General features: G+C 40.2%; 1 protein-coding gene across 2 annotated transcripts in view; it reads right to left on the bottom strand.

Moving 5' to 3' along the window:
• The window catches only part of LDLRAD4 (low density lipoprotein receptor class A domain containing 4), a 280,035-nt gene that overhangs the window by 166,643 nt on the left and 91,721 nt on the right, over positions 1 to 21,671 (bottom strand). For both annotated transcript variants that reach the window (XM_048289602.1, XM_048289601.1), the window contains one exon: positions 14,631 to 15,088. In XM_048289602.1, coding sequence (XP_048145559.1) covers positions 14,631 to 14,670 — 40 coding nt within the window. In that variant the 5' untranslated portion in view covers positions 14,671 to 15,088. The remainder of the gene's footprint in view (positions 1 to 14,630; positions 15,089 to 21,671) is intronic.

Raw genomic sequence — 21,671 nt, forward strand, 5'->3', positions numbered from 1 at the left:
AAATTTCAATTACACTATCATAGGACATAAAAAGCAGTCACCTTTTTCCCAGAGAATCACACTGAAACAAAGCAACTGTTATTACTACTGAGAAACAAAAACCAAAGTTACATCCTATCTTTAGTATGACAATTGTCATAGCTTTTCCAGTCACCTTTATTTTAGCCTTTGTTCCTTCAATTTTTATCTTCATTTCTTGTTCGAATAGAAAACTATTTGCTATTTTACGGATGCTGTTTCAGTTCTCCATAATTCTTTCTAATATAAAAACTCAGCTAAACTTAGCTGATTGTTACATGTTTAGAATACAGAAATCTAGTAAGAAGGATTACAACCCAAATAACTTCTTGTGGAGACTGCTTCTGCTGTAGAACTTGACAGAAGAAAAAAAAAAAAATCCTAACACTATTACTTTCAACCAAGCTGCAGAACAAACTGAAAGTAAGGAGGGAAGGGAAGAGTTACTGTCTCACTTCACACTAAACTATTTAGTCATTCTTAATCAACAACAGTAACAGTGGCAGGCAAGAATATTCTCAATATGTTAGAACATCTGCACAATGATGAGAGAATGCATTTCCACAGTGGATCAGAGCAGTAATGTCTCTTCCTCTACATATTTGAATCTTTTTAATATTATGAGACTTGAAATACTCCTTTCTAAATGGACATATTATTCAATTTTGTCCCTTCTGGTAGATGCATTTAGAAAAACTAATTGTTCTTAACAACTGTTCAAGTGTTATTAAAATGAGATCTCTTGTACTGTTTACACAAAGACTACCCTGTTCTTTATTCCATTTCTAGTTTCCAAAGAACGGTCCTGAAAGATTCAAGTACAATAAAGGCATGAGGGTCTGCAGATATTCTACATACTACCCTCAAAGTTTAAGTTGCACTTTTGAAACCTCGTAACAGGCATAAGAAATTGACAATATTACATAACACTGATCAGTAAAAGAATTCACTTTGGAATGCCTTTGTAAAATTATTTCTATTTTTATATCTCAAGGATTACTGCTCCACTCCATTTAATGATTCATTAATGCCACAAAAGTAAAATGAATATGTGAGGTTAACACTATAGCTATTAGCTGTAACCTAACCAGTGTTATACTGCATAATTGATCTATTTTCTTCAAGAATAATATTCAGGAAAAGGGAATTACTACTACCATCTCTATAAAAAGTACAGAAAGCCTGGGGCAAGTGCGTGGGATAATAGCAAAGACAAGAGAAAGGAAAATGGGAGCGCACCAAGAGTTTATTTATAAATATCTGGGAACTCATTGCTTGGCATCGTGTAATGTCTACACAGTCTCACATTGATCTAACTTTTAGACTGTGGCTCTATATTTAAGAACATAAAAACTAAGAATGAGCACACTAGACTTCTGACACTCTTCCCAAAAATGAACGTAGCTCTTTCCCAGTTGAAACTGTTTCAAGACTGTCACTACAGGGATAAGATTTCCAGAGTTTGTTCCCTGTACAAGGATTTTTCTAATCCAGTGTTGGCAGAACTTCAGTGTGGTTGAAATGACAGCAATCACTGTTAAAAAATCATGTTAACCACTGTATGCACATCTAATTTTTTCTTCAGCTTTACCCTCTGCAACCATCACAAGTCAGGCTTTGATGTTCTCCTGTCTCTCCAGGAACACTCTATCCAGGTGGCAGGCTCAAGCACATATTTCTTTCAGGATGCAATTCCACAAGTCCAGCTCAGTTTTAGATATTGTCCCTAGGTCTCACTTCTCTTTCCTTCTATTTTGCATTAACATATCCAGCATCCCATTGCCTCTTCATTAGGTCACAGGTACTGAACAGGTGGGAAAAAGCAATTTCACTTTCTCTAACCTCCTGTTAGCAGGAGGCTACTAGCTACTCTGCTAACAACAAATCTATCTTGTGACCTGAACCACAGTGCCATGAATGGGGACAACTGGGGGATTTTGTTCACAATCCCAATAGTAATTGAAAGCAAAATGCTAATATGGCAACAGCCAATTTTATTTGCATGAGAATTTTCTCCTTGTTGGTTGTCCAGGTCTGGTTTCAATGCTGTTTTGCTTAAGTAGCAGAAGATGGCCCTTAGCAAACTGAAGAATCTTGACTGCTTATTTAGAGATTTCCTGGAGATGAAGAGCTCATATGCCTGAATACTTGTGGGATTTGGCATCTTGTTTGTTTGCCTTCCAAACAGACCACTAGTTGTAGCATGAAATAGGATCTTTCCACAAAACTTGCCTTTTTGTCCTTCAGATAAAGCAAGTCACATAAAACCTAGGACTTCCTGAAGCTCTTCAAATTATGTCTTAAGATAGCACATCAAGTCTGATCCATACATGTATAAAGCAACAAACCAATGAGCCTGCCTGCATTACATTAATGAAATTATATTTTGCATTTAAAGACCTTTGAAAAAGAAGTGACACTAATATGGACAGCCTTATTTGTATTCATCTCACTAAATTTTGTTCTCATAAATTTCAATAATCCTTCTCTATAGCTGGCAATTCAATGACAGATTTTTTCAAGCCTTTAAGTAATACCCCATATCCTTTGAGCAGTCTGGTATCCCAGCACCCCCTTCTTCCAAAAGCACAATTAATACTTGCAGATGAGAAGGGTTGTTTGTGTCACATATTTTATGGGCAGCTGTAATTCTTCTTCAGAGAAATTCTTTCCAGCACTGCTGGCTTAAAGGAAGCCTGCAGTTTCCACAAGAAATCCTACTGACTTACCTTCTTCTCCTCATGGCAGCAAGTAAAAAGCACAAAGATACAACAGAGAAAATATAATAAAATAGTGCATTAGGTACATTACTACTTTTGGTTACAACCCCACCCTTCACACTGGGTTTAAATTCAGAGGCTGTAGCTTTAGTCCTCAGGTCTGCCAAGCTCCAACTCACTCCACATCAATACTCCATCTGTGTCTCAGTTACCTATCTGTAAACACTGAAAAGCAATACTTTTTCTTTCTGCTTCTAGCTTGTCTTTTTTAGATGCTGGTGTTTTAAAAGGAGCTCTCCTTCACTGTTTTGGCACAGCAGGGTCCTCATCTCAGTTGAAGGTTCTTTGGTGCAACACTGATCACTGTGAGCAGGAGTCATATGCCTCAGAGAACATTATCTTGTTTATATCGAACAGTAGAATAGCATGGTTTTAAAGCAGTGACATACTTGAAAGATTGTACAAAAGCCACTAAGTAAATGCTATGACACTTTTTCCATGCATACACTAGAGAAGCCATTGAATAAAAACATCTTCAAGAACCATACTTGTTGCCTTTCTTGTTTGGGCTTATCCCTATTTCTTTTATTATACAGAAACTCTTCAACAATTTGTATTTTTGGTTTGGGCACAAAGGTTATGATGGCTACAGAAAAGAAAGGAGAAGTATCTTCAGTTTACAGATGTCACCTACTTCTTGAGTTAAGAAGAGTGAGGCTTTTCTGAACTTACTCTTGCACTGTCATGGCAGGTCATGTGTCTCTTCAAATTCTCGCTCTGAGCAACTGGAAGCAGATATTATCCTGAAAGTATTTCTTTTGAGATAAACAAATCAAGAATAATAAAGATCAGAAAGAGGAAAAATGGAGACTCATGCCCAAATTCCAATTTTTTCGTTTAAATCAAGGACTGACTTGAGTGCACAGCCAGGCTGTGAATCCATCTTCAGCCAGTATAAATTACTGGTTTGTATAGTCTGAGCCTCCAGGATAAACAGACAATTGTTGAACAATTCATACGCAAGCCAGTCTGCCAGGCTTTTCTGAAGCCATTACCTTGTCCTGAGTTCACCCACCACCACCTCAGCATATGTACACCTGTAACACAGGCATCCAGCACTGTCAGCTATCAAACACATTGAATGAAGTTATTTCACCCACTAACAACAGAGACAAATTTATCCTCAGAGGCATGGATTGAAGGTGCTGCTTAGATGCTGGCTGTAGAGTAGGATTCTTTTGGGGTGTTTTCATCATGAAAACTCTTCATTGTTAACTCCTCACTCCTCAAACAAAGCTTCCTCTATTCTTGCCCTTAAATCAGAAGGGAGTGACTTTCTAGTGAAGAAAGAAAGCTAAGAACACAACAGGATGGAAATTGTTAAGAAAAAAAATCAAACCCCACAATATATGAAAGACATCCTGCTCAGTCTGTTCTCCATTGCTAACAGATTGTTAATCCTGGCAGGAGAGAGCATGGAGATAGATCTGTGGCTGTGAAGAACAGGGAGAGTGTCCCAGCTTGCCATCCATGCACCAATACATCTGCTTAAACCCCTGGGAAACTCATCTTCATGGCTTTCAAAGTTTAAGGATTCAGCAGGCCAATCTACTGGGTAAGTTTTATAAGCAAATGATAGTGGGATGATCATGATAAATTATAGTGGGAAGGATTCAAACATGATACAGAGGAATTCTGGTTTGCTATCAAACTCCAAGTCTCTGGGCTCCAGATACTGTCAAAGCCTACCTACTTGAAGCCCTCTTGGTTGAGAAATCAGCACAAGCACAGCCTTGGAAAAGATGGGTCTCAGAAAGCAGCACTGTTATCACATCTATATGAGAGTGTTGTGACATATTCTCACAGGGAAAAGAGTGTCTTTGGGTGTTTGTAAGGGGCTGGAGGGGCTTGAAGGCTACACCATCTTAGCAAGAAATGATCTTACTAGAAACTGAACATTTTGGTTATTCACTGTTGCCAAGGGCTGAGTAGAAATTAAAAAGGGTGTGAATATCCCTCTAGAAGGGTTTGGAGCAGAGGCTGGGCAGCCTCCGGGGAGAAAACCTGGGAGGGGCATGGCGTGGGGTGCATGCCTGGGTGGATCCGTGTTGCTCCCTAATGAAGTGCTTCTGTTAAGAAAGCCAAGCCCCAGGATGAGAGCTGTAGCCGATAGAGGCACCGGAACACGCGTTCATAGAAAGGCTCAGAGGAAGGACTGTGTCCACCTATAAAACCCAAACCAAACAGCAACAAAAAAGGGCTTAGCAACTTAGCTAATACCCATGCCTCCTGGCCTCTTTTGCTAAAAAGCAAAAGGTTGTAAATATCAGAGAAGTAAATGTAGCATTTAATCTGTATATATGGTATTACCTTCTCCTCAGTAACTTTTAGGCTTTTCCACCACATTTATCCTATAATGTCAAATACTTTCACTTTTCTGTTTACCCAGACCGTAGTCTCTGATTTGTAAAGGCATTACATAGAGCAAAGAAACATAACATTAATCCATACTATTTATTTTATGGTAAAAGAAAATGGAGAGAATATCAAGTCAAATGGGCCTGTCTGACATTATAGAAAAACCAAACAGCAAAACATTAGACCAAAACTTCACCTTACCTCAAGACAAGTGCATGGGAATATCCTGCATCATTTTTACATGAATAAAATTAGGTTTTTTCTAACAACACTTATGTTTCTACTTGGCCACTGTACGTCTTCAGCTTCCAAAAGGGCCCAGTCAAGTGCTTCAGTAGCTTTGCATTGATTTGGGATCTAGGTTTCCGCTTTTAGCACTTTTAAGTTTGTAACAAAATGCATTTCCAGTCTGCCTCACACTGGTGCTCTGACACAAGGAGGCAGCCCCTCTCCCACTGCAAAAGGTAAAAGGCCTTTTCAGGAGTAAAAATACCCTCAGCTGCCCATGGGCACAGACAGACTGCCTATTTTCCCTTTAAAACAAACCAAACAGACAAACAAACAAACAAACAAACAACAAAAAAAGACAAAACAAAACCAGGCAGCCCACCAAATTAATTAGAAGGAATTAACAGAAAGCATATACTGCCAATTTAACAATCAATTTTCGCCACTTTTTATTTTCTGAGTTTTACTTGAGGGATTATGCATGCATTTTGTCCTTTCAAAAGGTCTGCCTTTTTATTATGATTAAACACTGAAACAGAGCATATTTACAGCTAAATTTATTGTCACAGTCAGTCTGAAATTGGCCATTTGGCTGATTAAGTTGTACCACGCAAAGGCACCGTGACATGTACTATTAAGACATGAGAAATGGCAGATGGGCATTTCCAAAGAACCGTCAGCTTTGCAAATGGCAATGCTACAGCTGAATATCATCTGTTAAAAATTATTATCAAAGGTGAGAATCCAGGCTTAACATCCTCTCTGAACATGCTGGAGCATTTCCTCCCACTTTGGGAAGAAGTTTGCCATTTGCAGCAACACACTACTTCATAAAATAATTTTAATAATAGCAGTGGCCATGATGTTTCTCTCAATTCTCTCAATTTGAACCTTCTTTTGCCCTGGTGTGCCCAATCCACTGCTTTTCATTTGATTCTGGATTTTCAGAAGAACAAGCAGCCACACACATGTACCCAAAAGTACACCTAGACTGAAAATTAAAGGACGTCTAAATGGAATTTAAATTAAATCACATATGAACGAAAATTTAATTTAAAATAATTTCAGAAAGTATTCCCAGATCAGAGTAAGAAGGATGTTGCTTGATATGAATGGTGTTATATGACCCAGTAGTCTGCAATTCCAGGTCTGCGGAGGATCCTTTTCCAAGTCCAGTGACCCTCAAGTTGCTTCACAGGGCACCACACCACTGCATTTCCTCAGGAGTCTTATCAGCTTCTTTTCTGCCTTTCTTTGACTGCCATTCACTGGGCTCCAGGTGTCTTCACATGGCAAGGCCACCTTCTCGTAGTGACTGCCACCCAAATTGTTCCCCTTAGCAAGTGGAAAAGGATGTAGTACTTCACTGAAACAAGCAAACAGGGAAGGAGGTCTTGCACCCCAGTTAAACATAAATTTGAAAGGAGAAGCATTTAAAATGTGAAATCCTTGGCCTGTGTGACATGCCCCTCTATTTCCATAAGTACTGCCACAGTTCAAGCAGCAAAGGCAGTACCTGGCCAGTTGCAGATTAAACAGTCCTCCAACCATTTTGAGGAGAACTACCCATTTTCTTGAGGTGAAAGGAAACAAAGAAGAAAACACAATGTCTCACCTACATAAAGTTAGGGATCAAAACTTAAAAGCAAACCTTCTAGGTTTGAAGAAAAAACCTAAACCAGAAAGCATTCTTGTTCTAATCACTGATCATGAGGACAACGGAAGAACTAGGTTGTGACCAAAAGCTATCAATCTCAGGTGGCAACAGTGCTCTCAAATTCATTTTCACACTTTCACACTCTTCTGTAATTCTATTAAAGTTTTTAACCCTGAAGAGGAGACTTCCAAACAATGCAATACTATACTTAAAACAGTACTGCTGAATGCTACTGAATGTAACATATTTAGATGGCAAACTCTTAGAGACTAAGGTTATATCTTCTTCCATGTATTTTTGCTGAGAATACTGTCTGTACTCCAAAAATTGCTTACCCTAAATAAAATATCTGAGGAATACAATGGAATGTGATCTGTTACTATCTGTGTGCTGAGTAAGGGGCATTGCAAAAACCAATCTGTTTCTCCCAAGAACTAAGAGACAGTCAGAGTTGTCTGCCAGTGACACAGTAACCTTGAAAATTCATAAAACAAGAATGCAGTTCTTAAGAAAAGTGCAGAGATTTTAGTAAGGCCAGACCAGTTTCATGAAGCAGATGAAAACAAAACTGGAACAGAGGGGGGTGAGAATTCTCTGCTACATATTCAAGCTGCATTTTTAAATGAAATGTTTATCTGTACTTGAAAATCATGCTAATAATGACAGCAGCAATGTGGGAGATCTGTATTAATGTATAAATTAATTTTCAACTGTTTTCAATATTAATTACACTATAGACTTAATTGAAGACATTTCAAACCTGTTTTTCTATTTTACATTGAGCCTCAATTATAATTCTGAGGAAGAAGGCTACCTTCAGCAGCAGATATACCAGTTACATATCAGTTTTGCTCACAATAAAGAAAACAACCTCAGGGAATTGTTGATTTGGCTTTGCCCTATTTTTGGCTATTCTTAAAAATTACCTTTTAAATATGCTTACTATCTAAGAGTGGCAAAAGTGTTTCTTAAAATACTTGCATACTGTGAAACAGAAGAATGGATGCAGTATTTCTGTAACATTAAAATATTTCTATACAAGTTGCACAGACATAGAAACATGTCACACCCCCCCAAAATAAGATGTCTAAAGAAGGCCAAGCTATAATGAAAGCAATAGAGTAATACTCCAGCAAAATGAGAGTTAATACTTTAAACACCCACTACTCCTAATCTATTTTTTATCAATTATTCCAAGAGCTCAACAGAATCTACTTAAACACTGAGATGAGAGAGTGGACAGGTGGGTTACTAACTTTAAAAATGTACATTTATTATCCAGGGAACCAGCAATAATAGCATCACAGAAAAGTAAGGCTGGAAGTGCTCACATGAAGTCCATTCCCCTGCCCCAGGGCAAAATCAACTATACATAAACCATTCCTGACAGATATTTGTCTAACTTGTTCTTAAAAACCTTCAGTGACAGAGACTTTGCAACCTCCCTAGGCAACTGGCTGCAGTCCTTAACTATCCTTACCATTACAAAGATTTTCCTAATGTCTAACCTCAATCTCTCCACTACAGTAAGCTTGACTTACTTCATGCTCTATCCCCAGCAGAGCTGGAAAACAGTTTCTATTACTTTACTCTTTACATGAAATTTCCATATATTTTTAAATGGTTATCACATCTTCCCTCACTCTCCCTATTCTGTAAATGCATAATGGCCAACTAGGTCATATGCAACCTGCTGTAGCAATTTATTTGGTCTCCCTGTAATCCCCTCAAGGAGCCTCCCTATTCTGGCACTACCACCCCTGTACCAGAGACATCTCCACCCAAAATGCCAGCAGTTAAGCAAAACAAGGTGGAGAGAGAGAAGCCAAACTGGATGGCAGCCTCTCAGATTGCCTTCCTGCAAAGAAAGGTCTCACACAAACCAGCAGAAGCCACTGTGGAAGATGTGTGAAGTGGGGAAATCTACTCACCGCAGAGAAGGGCAGAGGAAGAGACAAGGGGTCAACTCTAGAAAAGAGGGGGACAGGCCCTTACACAACCTGGAATTAGGTTGCAGTTAGTTGGTCTGGAAGTGGGAGGCGTCTGGAAACAAAGTAAGGTGGAGGAAAGCAGTGAAAAGCAGGAAGATTATCAGAAGGGTAGGGAATTTGGAAGGGAAGTGAAACCGAATGTACAAATGGGGAGGGATGAAGGAGCCTCAATACAGAGAGAGGGGATGTGGGCACTGATGGGAGAAGAGCCAAAGAGAGGTTGTGACAGCATGAAACACAGGACAAGAAATGCAGCAGAAGTCCTGCATGCCAGGAAATATAGCACAGAGGTGGGGACACTGGAGAAGCTCCACCAAGTTGTGTTTCTATGAGCATGAGGATCTTCTAACAGATGAATTCTTTTTCCCTGCTAAAGCAGGGCCTGTGGGAGTACCAGCCAAGCTGAGGAGTTGCTCCTTGGGAGTAACCTGGTCTCTCTGGATATGGCCCAAGGTCAAGCTTCAGTGACAATGACTTTCAGACATAAGGCTGCGAGGGATTATGGAAAGATTTGAGGGTGCCATCACTTTCACAGGGAAAGGTGTGAGGGATAAGATATGCAGCTATGACAGAATGAGATCAGGAGATGACAGGAAAAGACTGAGGGGCAGGGGCCCACTGCACAGAGCAACCTCTTACTATTTATTCTAGCTTCCGTAGTGCCAGAGCTAATAATCCCTCTAGCAGTGCTGAGGGTCACAGGGCAGGAACGCCTCTGAGTCAGTCCAGGTCTGACAGAGCTTGTGCTGAGATGGAGTTAATAAAATCCTGATAAACCTAAGCTGACCTTGCAAGGTCAGGAGGCTTCGTACACTGATTCCTAATCCATCCCATAGTGTTCCCCTTATCCTTTGATCATCCTGGATGTCCCTGTGCCACACACTCCCCAGTGATGGAGAGCTGACTTCAGAATCACACTGATCTCCTAAACCAGCACTCAAAACACACACTAGTGAAGGAAGTGGCTGATTTTAAAAACAGACCTTGGCTGTCCAGAATCCCCACCGCTGTTATCCCAGCACTGGCATGGCACTAAGTGGCCCATGCAGAAGGTGGAGAACTTCATGTGCAAGCGAAGAGGTCCTTCTGACCATCACACCAAAGCACTGCTGCATCACGGCCACATCTTGTCATGTAGCTCAGTGCAGCAGACATGCCCTGACACAAATCTGCACTGCTTCTGGGAACCTAGGAAAAAAAATCTTTAGAAAGTTTGAGAGTTACTGCTCTGCTCTGAAAAAGACCCTTTTTTCAATTCCCAAGGGTCACGTTGTCTAGACCTCTGGCCATCCATTCTGCTCTTCTCTGGATGCTTCCAATGGGCCCACTGAGCGCTGCCCAGAGCAGAAATAGTACACCAGCCACACAAATGCCAAGTAGAGTGGAAAAATTATTTTGCAGGCAGACTCCTGTCCATATATTCTAGCATAATATTCATGGCATAGTACTGTTGATTCATAGCCATTTTCTGAACCCTTGCAACTGCCCATCTGTTTTCTGCAGACCTGGTGTCTCACCAGTTATTCTGCATTTTGATTTGCACAGCTGATTATTCCTGTCAAACCACAATTTAGAACTTGTCCTTGATGAACTGCATCATATTTACTTCAGATCAGTTCTCCAATATACCACATTAATTTGGAATTCTAATCCTGTGCTCAGGGGGTTTACATCCTTCCCCTGGTTGGTGTCATCTGGAAATTTTGCATGCAGATTCTCATATCTAAATCATTAATTAAAATATTGAATATTTTCTGGCAATCCAGGGCAGAATCCCACTTGACAGATCCTTCTAGTTTGACTGTGAATCACTAGTAATTATTCTGAGAACAGCTTTCCAGCCAACTGTGTACCCACCTTGTAGCCCATTGTACCACCTTGTTTATGCAAAGGTGAAAGATTTCCAAAAATCAAAATATATTATTTCTCTACTTACAGGAAAATTAAGCTCCACTGACAAGGTACCTTCTGGGAAAAAATCCCATGCAAATTCATTTATCATATTATTATCTACAGGCTAGTTATTAAAAAATTCAGTTGACTATTTGATTCAAACTTTTTTCCCCAAAAATTTAAGATAAGATAGCTACTCCAAAGGGGACAGGGAAGGACCCAGGAAAGTTTACATGTAGGTGCAGCGTTCGCCCTTTCACAGATCTTGTGAATCTAAACTGTCCTCCAAATGTTCTCCAGTGCAGCCACTAATTGTTCAGGCACAGCTTCAGCTATTTCACCCTATGTTGAAGAGATAATTTAATAAGTTCTAAAACACCCATTATCCTATCTCATTAGTTTATAATCTGTTCTTTTCCTGCTCTAGTTGGAATTCTTACCGTTCTCAAGGTGGCAGTTCTTTTCCTGCCACTTGATTACAGATCACCCTTCTAGGCAAAGAATGATGCAAAAAATTACATTAATTACTCGATGCTCTCTGCACCATCAGATGATGAGTTTTGCAATTCCCTCTCAACTAGTAGCCTGGAAACTGAGTCTTCCTCTTATTACTACTGAGAACATAGTATGTTTCTTTGTTACCATGACCTTCATTAGTTGTACCTTGTTCTGTGAACTGGCCTACCTGATTTGACCCTCGCATTTTTCTCATCTTCTTTTACACTCATCTCCAGTAACATATTGAGCTTCCACCTTCTGTATGAGTCCTCAGTTATCAGATCATACAATTTTGTCTCTTCTCACACTTTTTTTACTGGAATGCCTTTCATTTGGGATTTTAATACTCTTTATTGTGACTGGGAAAAAGTTATTCCCTTTAAAAATTGCCAGAATTTCTCAGGTTTGTGTCCCAAGAAATATTACCTATCAGTTCTATGAGCTCAATGCAATCTATTTTCTTGCATTCTATTGCTTTTATTCTTAAGTTCTCTCTTCTCACCTTCTGAAGAATGATAGGCTCATTCTTTCCTGATTGCTACCACTCAAATCGCATTTTGCCATCATAGGTTCAGCCATCTCTTTCATAATCAAGCCTAGGAGCACCTCCCTTTCACTGCTCTTTCTACATTCTGTAATCATGAACCTATTATACTCACATGATCTACGGAATTTAGTATTTAGTCCATAAAGTGAAAAGATTCTAAACATTTGCTATTGTTTGGTAATACATGATAAAATGATTGGGTGAGCCCATCTCTTGGGACAAGAGCCATCTGCAAAAAAGGGAGTCTTTGGCATCAGTGCCAGTAAAATGAGCGTACAGACAGGATCAAAATATCTCCTAGCCATAATTGTAAGCCTTTCCAGGTCACAGCAGTTAGCAAAGTGGAAAGGAGGTTTAGGAAATACTCTGAGAGTGGCTACACAGAGGCACTGTCCTCCCAGGCTTCTTTTGCCAGCATTCTGGTCAGCTGTAAATTGAAATGATTTCTCTGATTGTTGCAATAGCTGCAATCGCTTAGCATGTCTAGATTCAGTGTTGACACGACACAGGCTTCAGATAGCAAGCCTTTTTTGTACAAATTAGCTCCCTTCTCATGTGGCCATGCCCCCTCTGCTGCTAGCAGATATTGTTCTCTCCTACAGCTAAACTGGCACTCCAATAAAACAAAAGGAGCACTACAGCAAGGATCAGAGGAGCAACCATATGCATCTGCCATTACGCTTTTATTGCTACTCTTGAATTAGCATAACACAGTCCAACGGATTTCTCTGAGAAATACACCTACCCACTGTTTATTATTGCTGAGTGCATCATATAAATGTAACAAGGAACAAGAAAGATCTCCACAAAGCAAATATGGATATCAATTTGATACAAGTTGGAAGTTTTCTCCTCATACAAAGAAAATATAATTCAACCTGTTTCCTTAACAAGTCTCCTGAATGCATGGTGCACCTTAATGTTTAATAATTCTTTAGTACAGCTGCCAAGATTTGAGTATGTTTATTAACAACTTTACCTAAGGGCAATTCCAAAGGAACATAAGAATTTCTTACAGGAGACCAAGCAACCTTCATGCCATTAAGTCTCCAGAATAGGTCTGAATCTGCTGGGTTGCCATCACACTCTGACTGTTGTCCTGGGCTTCCAGGGACCCCAGATTGATCTCTCTGAATTTAATGCAGTACTACTTGCCAGGTCTTTTCCATCCAGCAGCAGTCATGAGGTTACCAGCTTTCTGACACACCCCTGCCCAAGCACCCTGGTCACAGTGCCAACTTGTGGGAGCTAAGGGATAGCAGACACAGGGGCAGAAGAGTGTAAAAATGGACAGAAAGTAATGTAATATTGCAAGGGTGTTAGAAGTAATAGTGTTTCCAGCAAAGGAGAGCCAGCGTAAGGAAGAGAGCAGATATCCTCACAGTTGGAATTTTGGTAGAAAGCAAAAGAGTGACAAAAACTCCTAGGAAAGAGCTGAGAACTGGCGGAGAGCAGCGAGGACAAACAGGACAAGAACAGCAGTGGGGAGCTTTAGGAGTGTGCTGCTGGCTAGACAGAGGAGGGCGAGCCCTGCGGCTGTCCCAGACTTCCCATCGCCCATCAGCACTGGAGCACATGTGGAGGAGAGCTTCCTGTTTCCTCTCCTTCAGGACGCGTCTCACTGACACACACAGAAACCATGCTGTAAATCAAAGCAGTGCAAGGCAACAGAGACAGTTCAGAGCTGCACTACCACTCCAAACTTCTGTCCTGGTGCAGACAGCTGGACACAGAATCACACCCCACTGCAGCCAAAACTCCTTCTAAAGGCAAACATTTTATATTAGAAAAATAAATGTTTTGCACATCACTAGTTTACACTGTGATACTAATCCATTATCTAGATGTATCAAAACAAGAGCACTATCCAGTTGATTTTCTTTGCATTTCTTGCTGCATCTCAGCTGGCTGGCAGACATGGAAATAAAGCAGCAGGATCTGCTGTTTTCCCCCTCCTGCCTCTCAAATCAGAAACCATCCCAGACAGAAAAAGCACTGTATGAACTCCAGCAGACTTTACACTAGAGGGAGCTTTCCTCAGAAAGTCACACCACTGTGGCATCCTCTTTCTCATTACATTATTTTCAATCCATCTACACAGAAATACACCAGACTGAGGTGAAACAGTTACCATTTAAACCCTCCAGTTTAGCCAGTTCAAGCATTGCAGCAGGTCAGTGGTGCAGGGGGGAGTACAAAGAGAGGGTACCTGGCAAGTTCTGCCCAGAGATGTGGTCTGGCAAACGAGATAAGGCTCAACACTGACATGTTGCTGAGAAGCCTCCTCATAAGAACCATGTCCATCCTGCAGCCTCACCAAACTCCTGTGCTGAGCACAGGAGCAACTTTACAGACTACATTTTATACTGACCCAAGAGACCGCTCATGGCTAAGCTGTTAATGAGTACTTTAACGAGGAAAGCTGAGATCAACCTTCCCCAAGGCTCGTGGCCATCCATTTCTGAAGGCTGAAACATGGATAACTGTGTTCCTCACTGCTAATACAAGTGTTGAACTGGTCTTCAAGTGAATTATTTTAAAATACTATTTAAACTGAAAGTACTACAAGATTGAAAACAGTCAGGACCAATTCAATTTATTTTCTAAACTCCAGTAAACTGTCCCAAGACTATGAGCGGAACTAGAACAGAAATTCTTACCTGTGAAAGCATTTGTGGCCTGAAAACCAGCTTCCTGCATACTGCTCTTCCAGAGAAGCTTGAGATTCCCGTCTCAACCTGTCCTTACTGGAGACAACTGCTGAGCTTGTTGCTGTCAAGTCACTTCCATCTTAGCTCGTCAGAGTCCATTTCTCTTTCCATTCCTGTTTTTGGCACCATCCAGTTCCCACCTGTTCCCAGGTCTTTCAATGTGTAGGCAGAAGGGATCTGCACTGAATCTAAGCAGAAGTGTTGGACAGTCCCATCAACCAGCCAGCCAGAGGATTTGTGCCATGATGAATGTGAAAATGAAGCAAATTGCCTGTCAAGACCTCCTTTCTCTTTTACAATTAAGTTCTAATCCTGCGTTCATCCAGCACCATTTTTTCAGGTCTCAGCCAATGGTGATGTTCAATTGTCTCTCCTCTCTTGTGTTCCTCTCCCCTCAGGCACGCTCACTGAGAAATTAAAGAAGAAGAGATTATGTTTCCTGATGACCTGTAGCAACACCAAAATTAACAGACTCCAGGGAACAAAAAACCCAAAATACATTATCAGGGATTGATTGTACACATTAAAGGAGATCTTCAGAAGGCAAATCTTGCAATTTTGCTGAGATGCAAAGTGTGACCACACAGCTCTTTGAAGTGCAAAGAGGAACAGTGCTGAGGGTGTCATATGCATCTTTGAGAACATGATATGATTTGCATTTCAAAAGCCATATTTAGCAGAGATGGGGGCAGCAATACAATAACAAAATTGCAGTTAAAAGAGAAAAGGAAAAATACTCAAGGCTCTCAAGTCTAGTCTATTCAAAACCATAGTGAAATTATTAGCATTTGCTTCCCTCCTTTTCTGGAGTGTGCCAGCACTATATATGCCATTCTTACAGTCTTCTGTGGTTAAAAACCTTTGCATTTCTTCCTGTTGATTACCAAACTTTGTATGTGTTGCTGTCGATTATCTTAAAAACATCTCAGTTGTAACACAGACGATGCAATTCAGATGCCTTCAGACATGCGGTGAGGTTAAAAACACCCACAGGCTACACAACAGAAAGGTGGTTACATTTTTCTTGATCCTGCTACTTCTACATAGCATGGATACTTGCAGCTCACTGAAAACCACAGTTGTTCCAAGTCCAGCTTTTAAAAACTAGGATACAATTACTTTGATGGGGTGAAGGCAAACAGCAGACAGGCACATGTTTAAGGAGAAGACTATTTTAGAAAACAAGGAAGAAAAGAAAAGAGGACTTGGAGGAGAACCCACTCACTCCCCAGCCATCCTGTTCCTTCATGTAATGATGCTTGGCTCACTATCTCCCAGCTCAGTGGCACAGGCAGGTTGAAACTCTATCTGTGATGATCTTATGACCTACTAACGGATTTTAGATGATGAATCCAGCCAGGGCTTGCAGTACTGGATTGGACCCAAGGTCCACCTGCTGGAGCAGCCCATACCAGAGCACGGCAGTCCCAGCAGCTGCTGCTTTGGAGAACAGTGCAAGACCCAGCTCAAGGAGCAGGTGGGAATAATGCACCGCTTGCTCCGCTGCTCCACTTCACCCTGACCTGCAAGATCTAGAGATGAGCTTACACCTGAAGCACAAGTCTGAATATCCCAGACAGTCCAAAACTGCAGAGAAGATTCTCATGCTGCTTGGTGTACAGTCAGCCAGGCCTTTAGGGTTTCATTTGGGACCCACCTTGGGGGACAAAAAGGATCTCAAGTGTGCCACTGAAACCAAGTGAGCCTGACACCTGATGAATATTATTTTCCTTGGAACACAGTGAATGAAAGCTAGCTGCTAGCAAAGATGATTTTAGTGGTGTTGCTTTTTTCCCGATTTTTTTATGCCACTATTACTGAAGAACACATGTTTTTGTCTCAACACACAGCACAGGAATGACTGATTAGTTACTTGTATTCAAATCTAATAATTTGCATTCAAATCAAATAAGGTTACAGAACAGAATTAAGATGTTTTCCCCATTTCTTACCCAAACATCTCAACCTAATAGAGAAGTAAGTGGAAATTAAAAGGGAGAAAGAAAAAAAAATTATGTGTAGTATCTTTTATCAGAAAATGCTGCATAAAAGATTTTAGAATAGTGTTTAAAAAGCCATTATTCCTGAATATTATATAGGTCCCTGAGATGCTTTTTCAACCCTTTGAAGTGCTCTATGCAACTAATAACCATTTCATATGAGGTTATTTTATTCTAAAATATATACAACTGAGCAAGTATAATATATATATACACAGCAGCACATAGTTCTTTTGGGTCTTAATGTTGTGCTAATTATCCTGTAATGACTATAGGTGGATGCTGCACTCACTTCCCAAGCTTTTTCTCTAGAGGCCTGAGTTTCCTCTATATTTATAAGAGTGGGTCCATATTTGCATTCACATTTTCAGTCTTATGACTTTGGATTTTGGTTTATAAATCCAAAATTTTAATGCCTCTATTTTCAACATTTTTATTTCCCATCTTAGACTTGCTCAAGAGATATGCAGTAATACCTTAGCATCCAGGGAAATTTTCCTATTGTTATATCTATGTATTAGATATTATAAACTTCTAATTCTTAAAAGAATAAAATATTTTCACTTTACTGAAAATTAATATTTTATTAAAAGAATAATTATTCTCCACATCTTCAGCGGTTCTGCTGAACTAGTTAAGAACACAATAGTGCTGAAGAAATGCTACAACACAGGCACTTTCAGTAACCACTGCTTCTTCAGACAGAAAGATGTAATTTTAACATTACAGACACTGAAACATTTAGAGAGCTCATTCAGACCTTAACATTTAAAGGATAGTGCACTGCATCAGGTTTAAGTCCTTCCATAAGGACTCGTGAGAAAGTACATGCTGGTATCTCTTGATTGCCCTCAGTGAGCATTTTCTATCACTGCAAAAGTGCTCATCTCCCATGCCAGATAACGAGCTTGGAGGTGGCTGGCAGGATGTAAGGAACTGGAGCAGGCTGTTGGGGCAAGACTGTGCAGTCCTCAGTGCTTGCTGGGCCTTGTCACAATTCGAAACCAAGTTCAGTACTTATAAAATGCTTCTAGGGTACAGCTACATGGACTATTTAATGATCATTTTCATTAGGCAGACTTTAATTAGTCACATTTGCACCATTTCAGGTTTCTCAGATTACAAATTCATCCACGTGAAGATGACAAAGCAGCTCAAATGATACCACAGCACATCAGGAAAAGTGCAAATTTCACTTAAAACAGCATGTAGAGCTATGACCTTTCTATTGTACTTCACATTATCCAGAAATTTTCCATTAAAGCTGAGCCTGTGTTTAAAAGGAGAAGGTTGGTGTTTGTTTCCCAACAGACTGGCATGTTTGCATGCATGCAAAGGGTCAGGATCTCTGCTGACACGTTTCAGTATGGCTCAGCCAACTCCAGTGAAGCCATGTGTTTATCCTTTTGTACCAGCATGGTGCAGAAATGCTGAACCAACCTGCTGAAGGGCCCAAAGAGTGAAAATGCGTATCTGAAAAAGAGAGTAGAAAATAAACAATACTGATAGAACTATAAGAAAGTGTGATCTTTGATGTAATTTTTTCACAACCTGCAGAGACCCCAGTGGGAACTGATTAGATGGCAAGAGAAAATGTGGACTAGAAAGACTAGAGATTTTCTCTTTGCTCCCTCTGTTGCCTCCTTTCCAACAGCAACAAGAACTCTGCTTCCACTTCTGCTTTCATTCATCTACTGCAGTGTTGAGTCTCAGAAACAAACCAGAGCAAACCATTGTGTTGTATAAATATGTAGCTGTGCTATAAAGATTCTCAGCTACTATGCACTTACACGATGGAATACCTAGCAGAAAAACCAAATCCATTTGTTTTCATCCTCTCCGCTTTTCTCAGATTTGGTCCTGGGAAAGACACCATCACATGAACCTCACATAAATTGCAAACAGAAAGTATTTTGACTATTTAACACCTTATGTGACTTGCATGTTCTCACAGTATATTTAGCTAGTAAACCTGTTATTTTCCTTTTCTAAACATTCGAAGATGCAAAAGGGTCACTGTAAAAAAGAATCTGAGAGAGAAGAGTAAGCGAAGAGTAAGCAAAGATTATAACTAAATTCTGCATTAATATCTACATTTTATGCAGTATTATGCAATCATCAGCCAGGACAAGACTGGAGGAACTTGTTCTGAAAGAAGAAGTGAAATACTGCTTTTTCCAAGATTGATATTTCTGTAACATCTTGAAAAACTCAAAAGCACCAGCTGACATGTAAATGCTGCAAATTGGTTTTTTTGTTTGGAGGGGGGATTTTTCCATTTCCTTTCACTATATAAAGTCTGCTTCTCTGGCCCCATGCTTTGGTTCCCACACAGGCATTAAGAACTCACTCGATATGTTGCCAGAAGGGCTACGGCCATGGGAAGCATTTCCTGTGATAGCTCTCGGCATCCTTTAGGAAGCTAAAGGACAGCATTGCACTAAGGTGTATAACACATTTCCTAACAGGAATATCTGTACAGGAAGCCCACGCATTTACATTTTTAAGAAAGTTGCTGAACAGCTTGTGAGCTGTGCTTTAAATTAAATTAATCAAGGGAGGACTCATGCTTGGATTTCTTGCTTTCAGGTGAACAAGTGTAAAAGGGGAGAGAGCTGAGGCTACCCTGCCCTGCTCTCACTGTGGTCCCTGCGGGTGCCGACAGGGGCAGACCCCAGCGGGAGCTCAGATGTTGCCGGCACTGACCGGCTCCGTGGATGAAAGGAGGAGAGAAGCACGGCGGGCTGAGCTGGCAGCAGGACTCCAGCACAACGGGAGATTTAAGCACATCTCCAAGGAAAAAAGTCTCCTGACTGAAACCCAGACAAGTACTGAACCAGCCACATACTTAAACACTTGGCTGAAGTAAGGCCCATACTTCCCTTACGTTAAGGCAGCATAGACTTGGATATATTTTTAAGAAGCTTCTTAAAACACTTCTAACATTTTGTTTTTATAAAATTGGGTTTTTCAAAATACCTTTTCAATTTTGCTAAAGCCATTTAAAACGAAGCTCTTGTGCACACATATAGCTCACCTCTCCAGCTCCTTTTGGATTTATCATGTTTTCCAGGCTTTGGTTTTGCTTCTCATAGATTCTAAACTAGATAAATTAATACCTACCAATTATACCCAATCTTTTTCAGTGGAAAGGCCTGTGTTTTACTCTGAGATCTTCATTTATTTTATTTCCTCCTAGCTATAATTTGTCTTCCTTCTAAGATATCGTTGTACCAGTGCTAAGTGAATCCTGGTTCTTGGAAAATACTGTGCTCCACAACTCAAAGACCACTTAAAAACTCAAGGGGACTTTCACAGGAGACCATACACAAATCAAGCAGAAACACAGATGTTCAAAATATGTTTCTCTAAGTAAATCTTTCTCTCTCTCTCACATGCATACATACATATAATTTGTTTTTACTTTCAGTCTTCAATATTTGCGTAGGTCCGTTGTGACTTTTTAAACAGCTGCTGTATTTTACTTTTTTTGGTGCATTTCAGTGACATACAATATGAGTTTGTATGTTAAGTTACATTATACACATTTATATTCCTACAGATATTTTCATATACTCTTAATCTTTTCAGGAAATTGTGTCCAAGCTTCTTTACTTCATTTTTGTTACAGCACTCCCTGAATTGGGGCAGATGGAGGACAACTAAAGGAAGGTGTGGTCTTTCTTTATTAGCTGAAGCAGGAAACAGGTCTTGAGAAAATGGCACATGGCCAAACCCCAGGAGTGTTTTTTCTAGCCTGCTAAGAAAATGTTCTGTAAAGCAAAATATATCCCAAACACCAGCACACACTGCAAAAAATCACTGCAGACAAGATCCAGTTTAAAAGAAAAAGGATGAGAGTTTCAGTACAGACACTTTTCCTCCTCTTCCTCCTCCTGTTTATTTCTTTCTGGAGTGAAGCAACAAACTGAAGCAAGTAATAAATTGGTCTGCCTGGTAGCTTCATGCCAAAGTAAATAGCCTCTGGTAACCATATAGAAAGTAGTATTTCACAGAATCACAGAATATGCCAAGTTGGAGGAAGAATTATCGAGTCTAACTCATAGCCCTGCACAGCACCATCCCCAAGAGTCACACCATGTGTCCAAGAGCATTGTCCAAACACTTCTTGAACTCAGGCAAGCTTGGTGCTGTGACCACTTCCCTGGGAAGCCCTTTCACATAGAAATCCTATAAATAACTGATAACACAAATGAACATGCCACATTCCCTTCCATTAATCTTGTTAAATGAAAGAATTAATTTGGGTCCTCTATTTTATATCTCTGCAAACAAACAAAGGAGCCATACATTTTACCATAGCTCTGCTAACAGAATGCAGTCAGTGGAAAACTTTACTAAGATCTCCATTACAAGCTACTGGATTTGGATGAGATAATTATTGGGAGAAATTGTACAAGCTGTATTACGCAGTCCAAATAAGAAGATTGCATTGTTTATTTTTGGAACTTAATAAAACTATAATTACCAGAATCTGTCAAGAGAAATCATTAATCATGCTGCTCTATTAACCTGACCAGTCAAAGAAAAACCTGAGATCTGAATTTTATTTGCCAAAATAACAAAAAGGTTGTAAGTAAAGCAAAAATTACACTAGGCAGAATGAAAAAAGATGACAAGTTTTTGACTGGTGTTTCTGTGACTTGAGAAATGAGCAGTAGACAGAAACCATGGGAATTCTGCATATCTCAAGACTTTTGAGTATCCAGCATCCAGCTACAATCCAAAGAGCGTTTAGCAACCCTGCACACCACTGGAAAAACTGTTGCTGTGAGTCACAGCTGCAGAACCTCACCACCCTGACAAGCAGCAGCAGGATAGGGAAGTTACTCATTTAACCTTGCTGTGCCACAATGGATGTGTGAGCAAGGAGGGGACACCTTAGGAGAACACAACATGGCCACTGCTGATCTGCTGTTAGACCATCATCAGTGTGGAGCTGAGCATGAGACACATTTCTCTCCTTCTC

The sequence above is a fragment of the Corvus hawaiiensis genome, chromosome 30 (assembly GCF_020740725.1).
Source record: "Corvus hawaiiensis isolate bCorHaw1 chromosome 30, bCorHaw1.pri.cur, whole genome shotgun sequence".
NCBI lineage: Eukaryota > Metazoa > Chordata > Aves > Passeriformes > Corvidae > Corvus > Corvus hawaiiensis.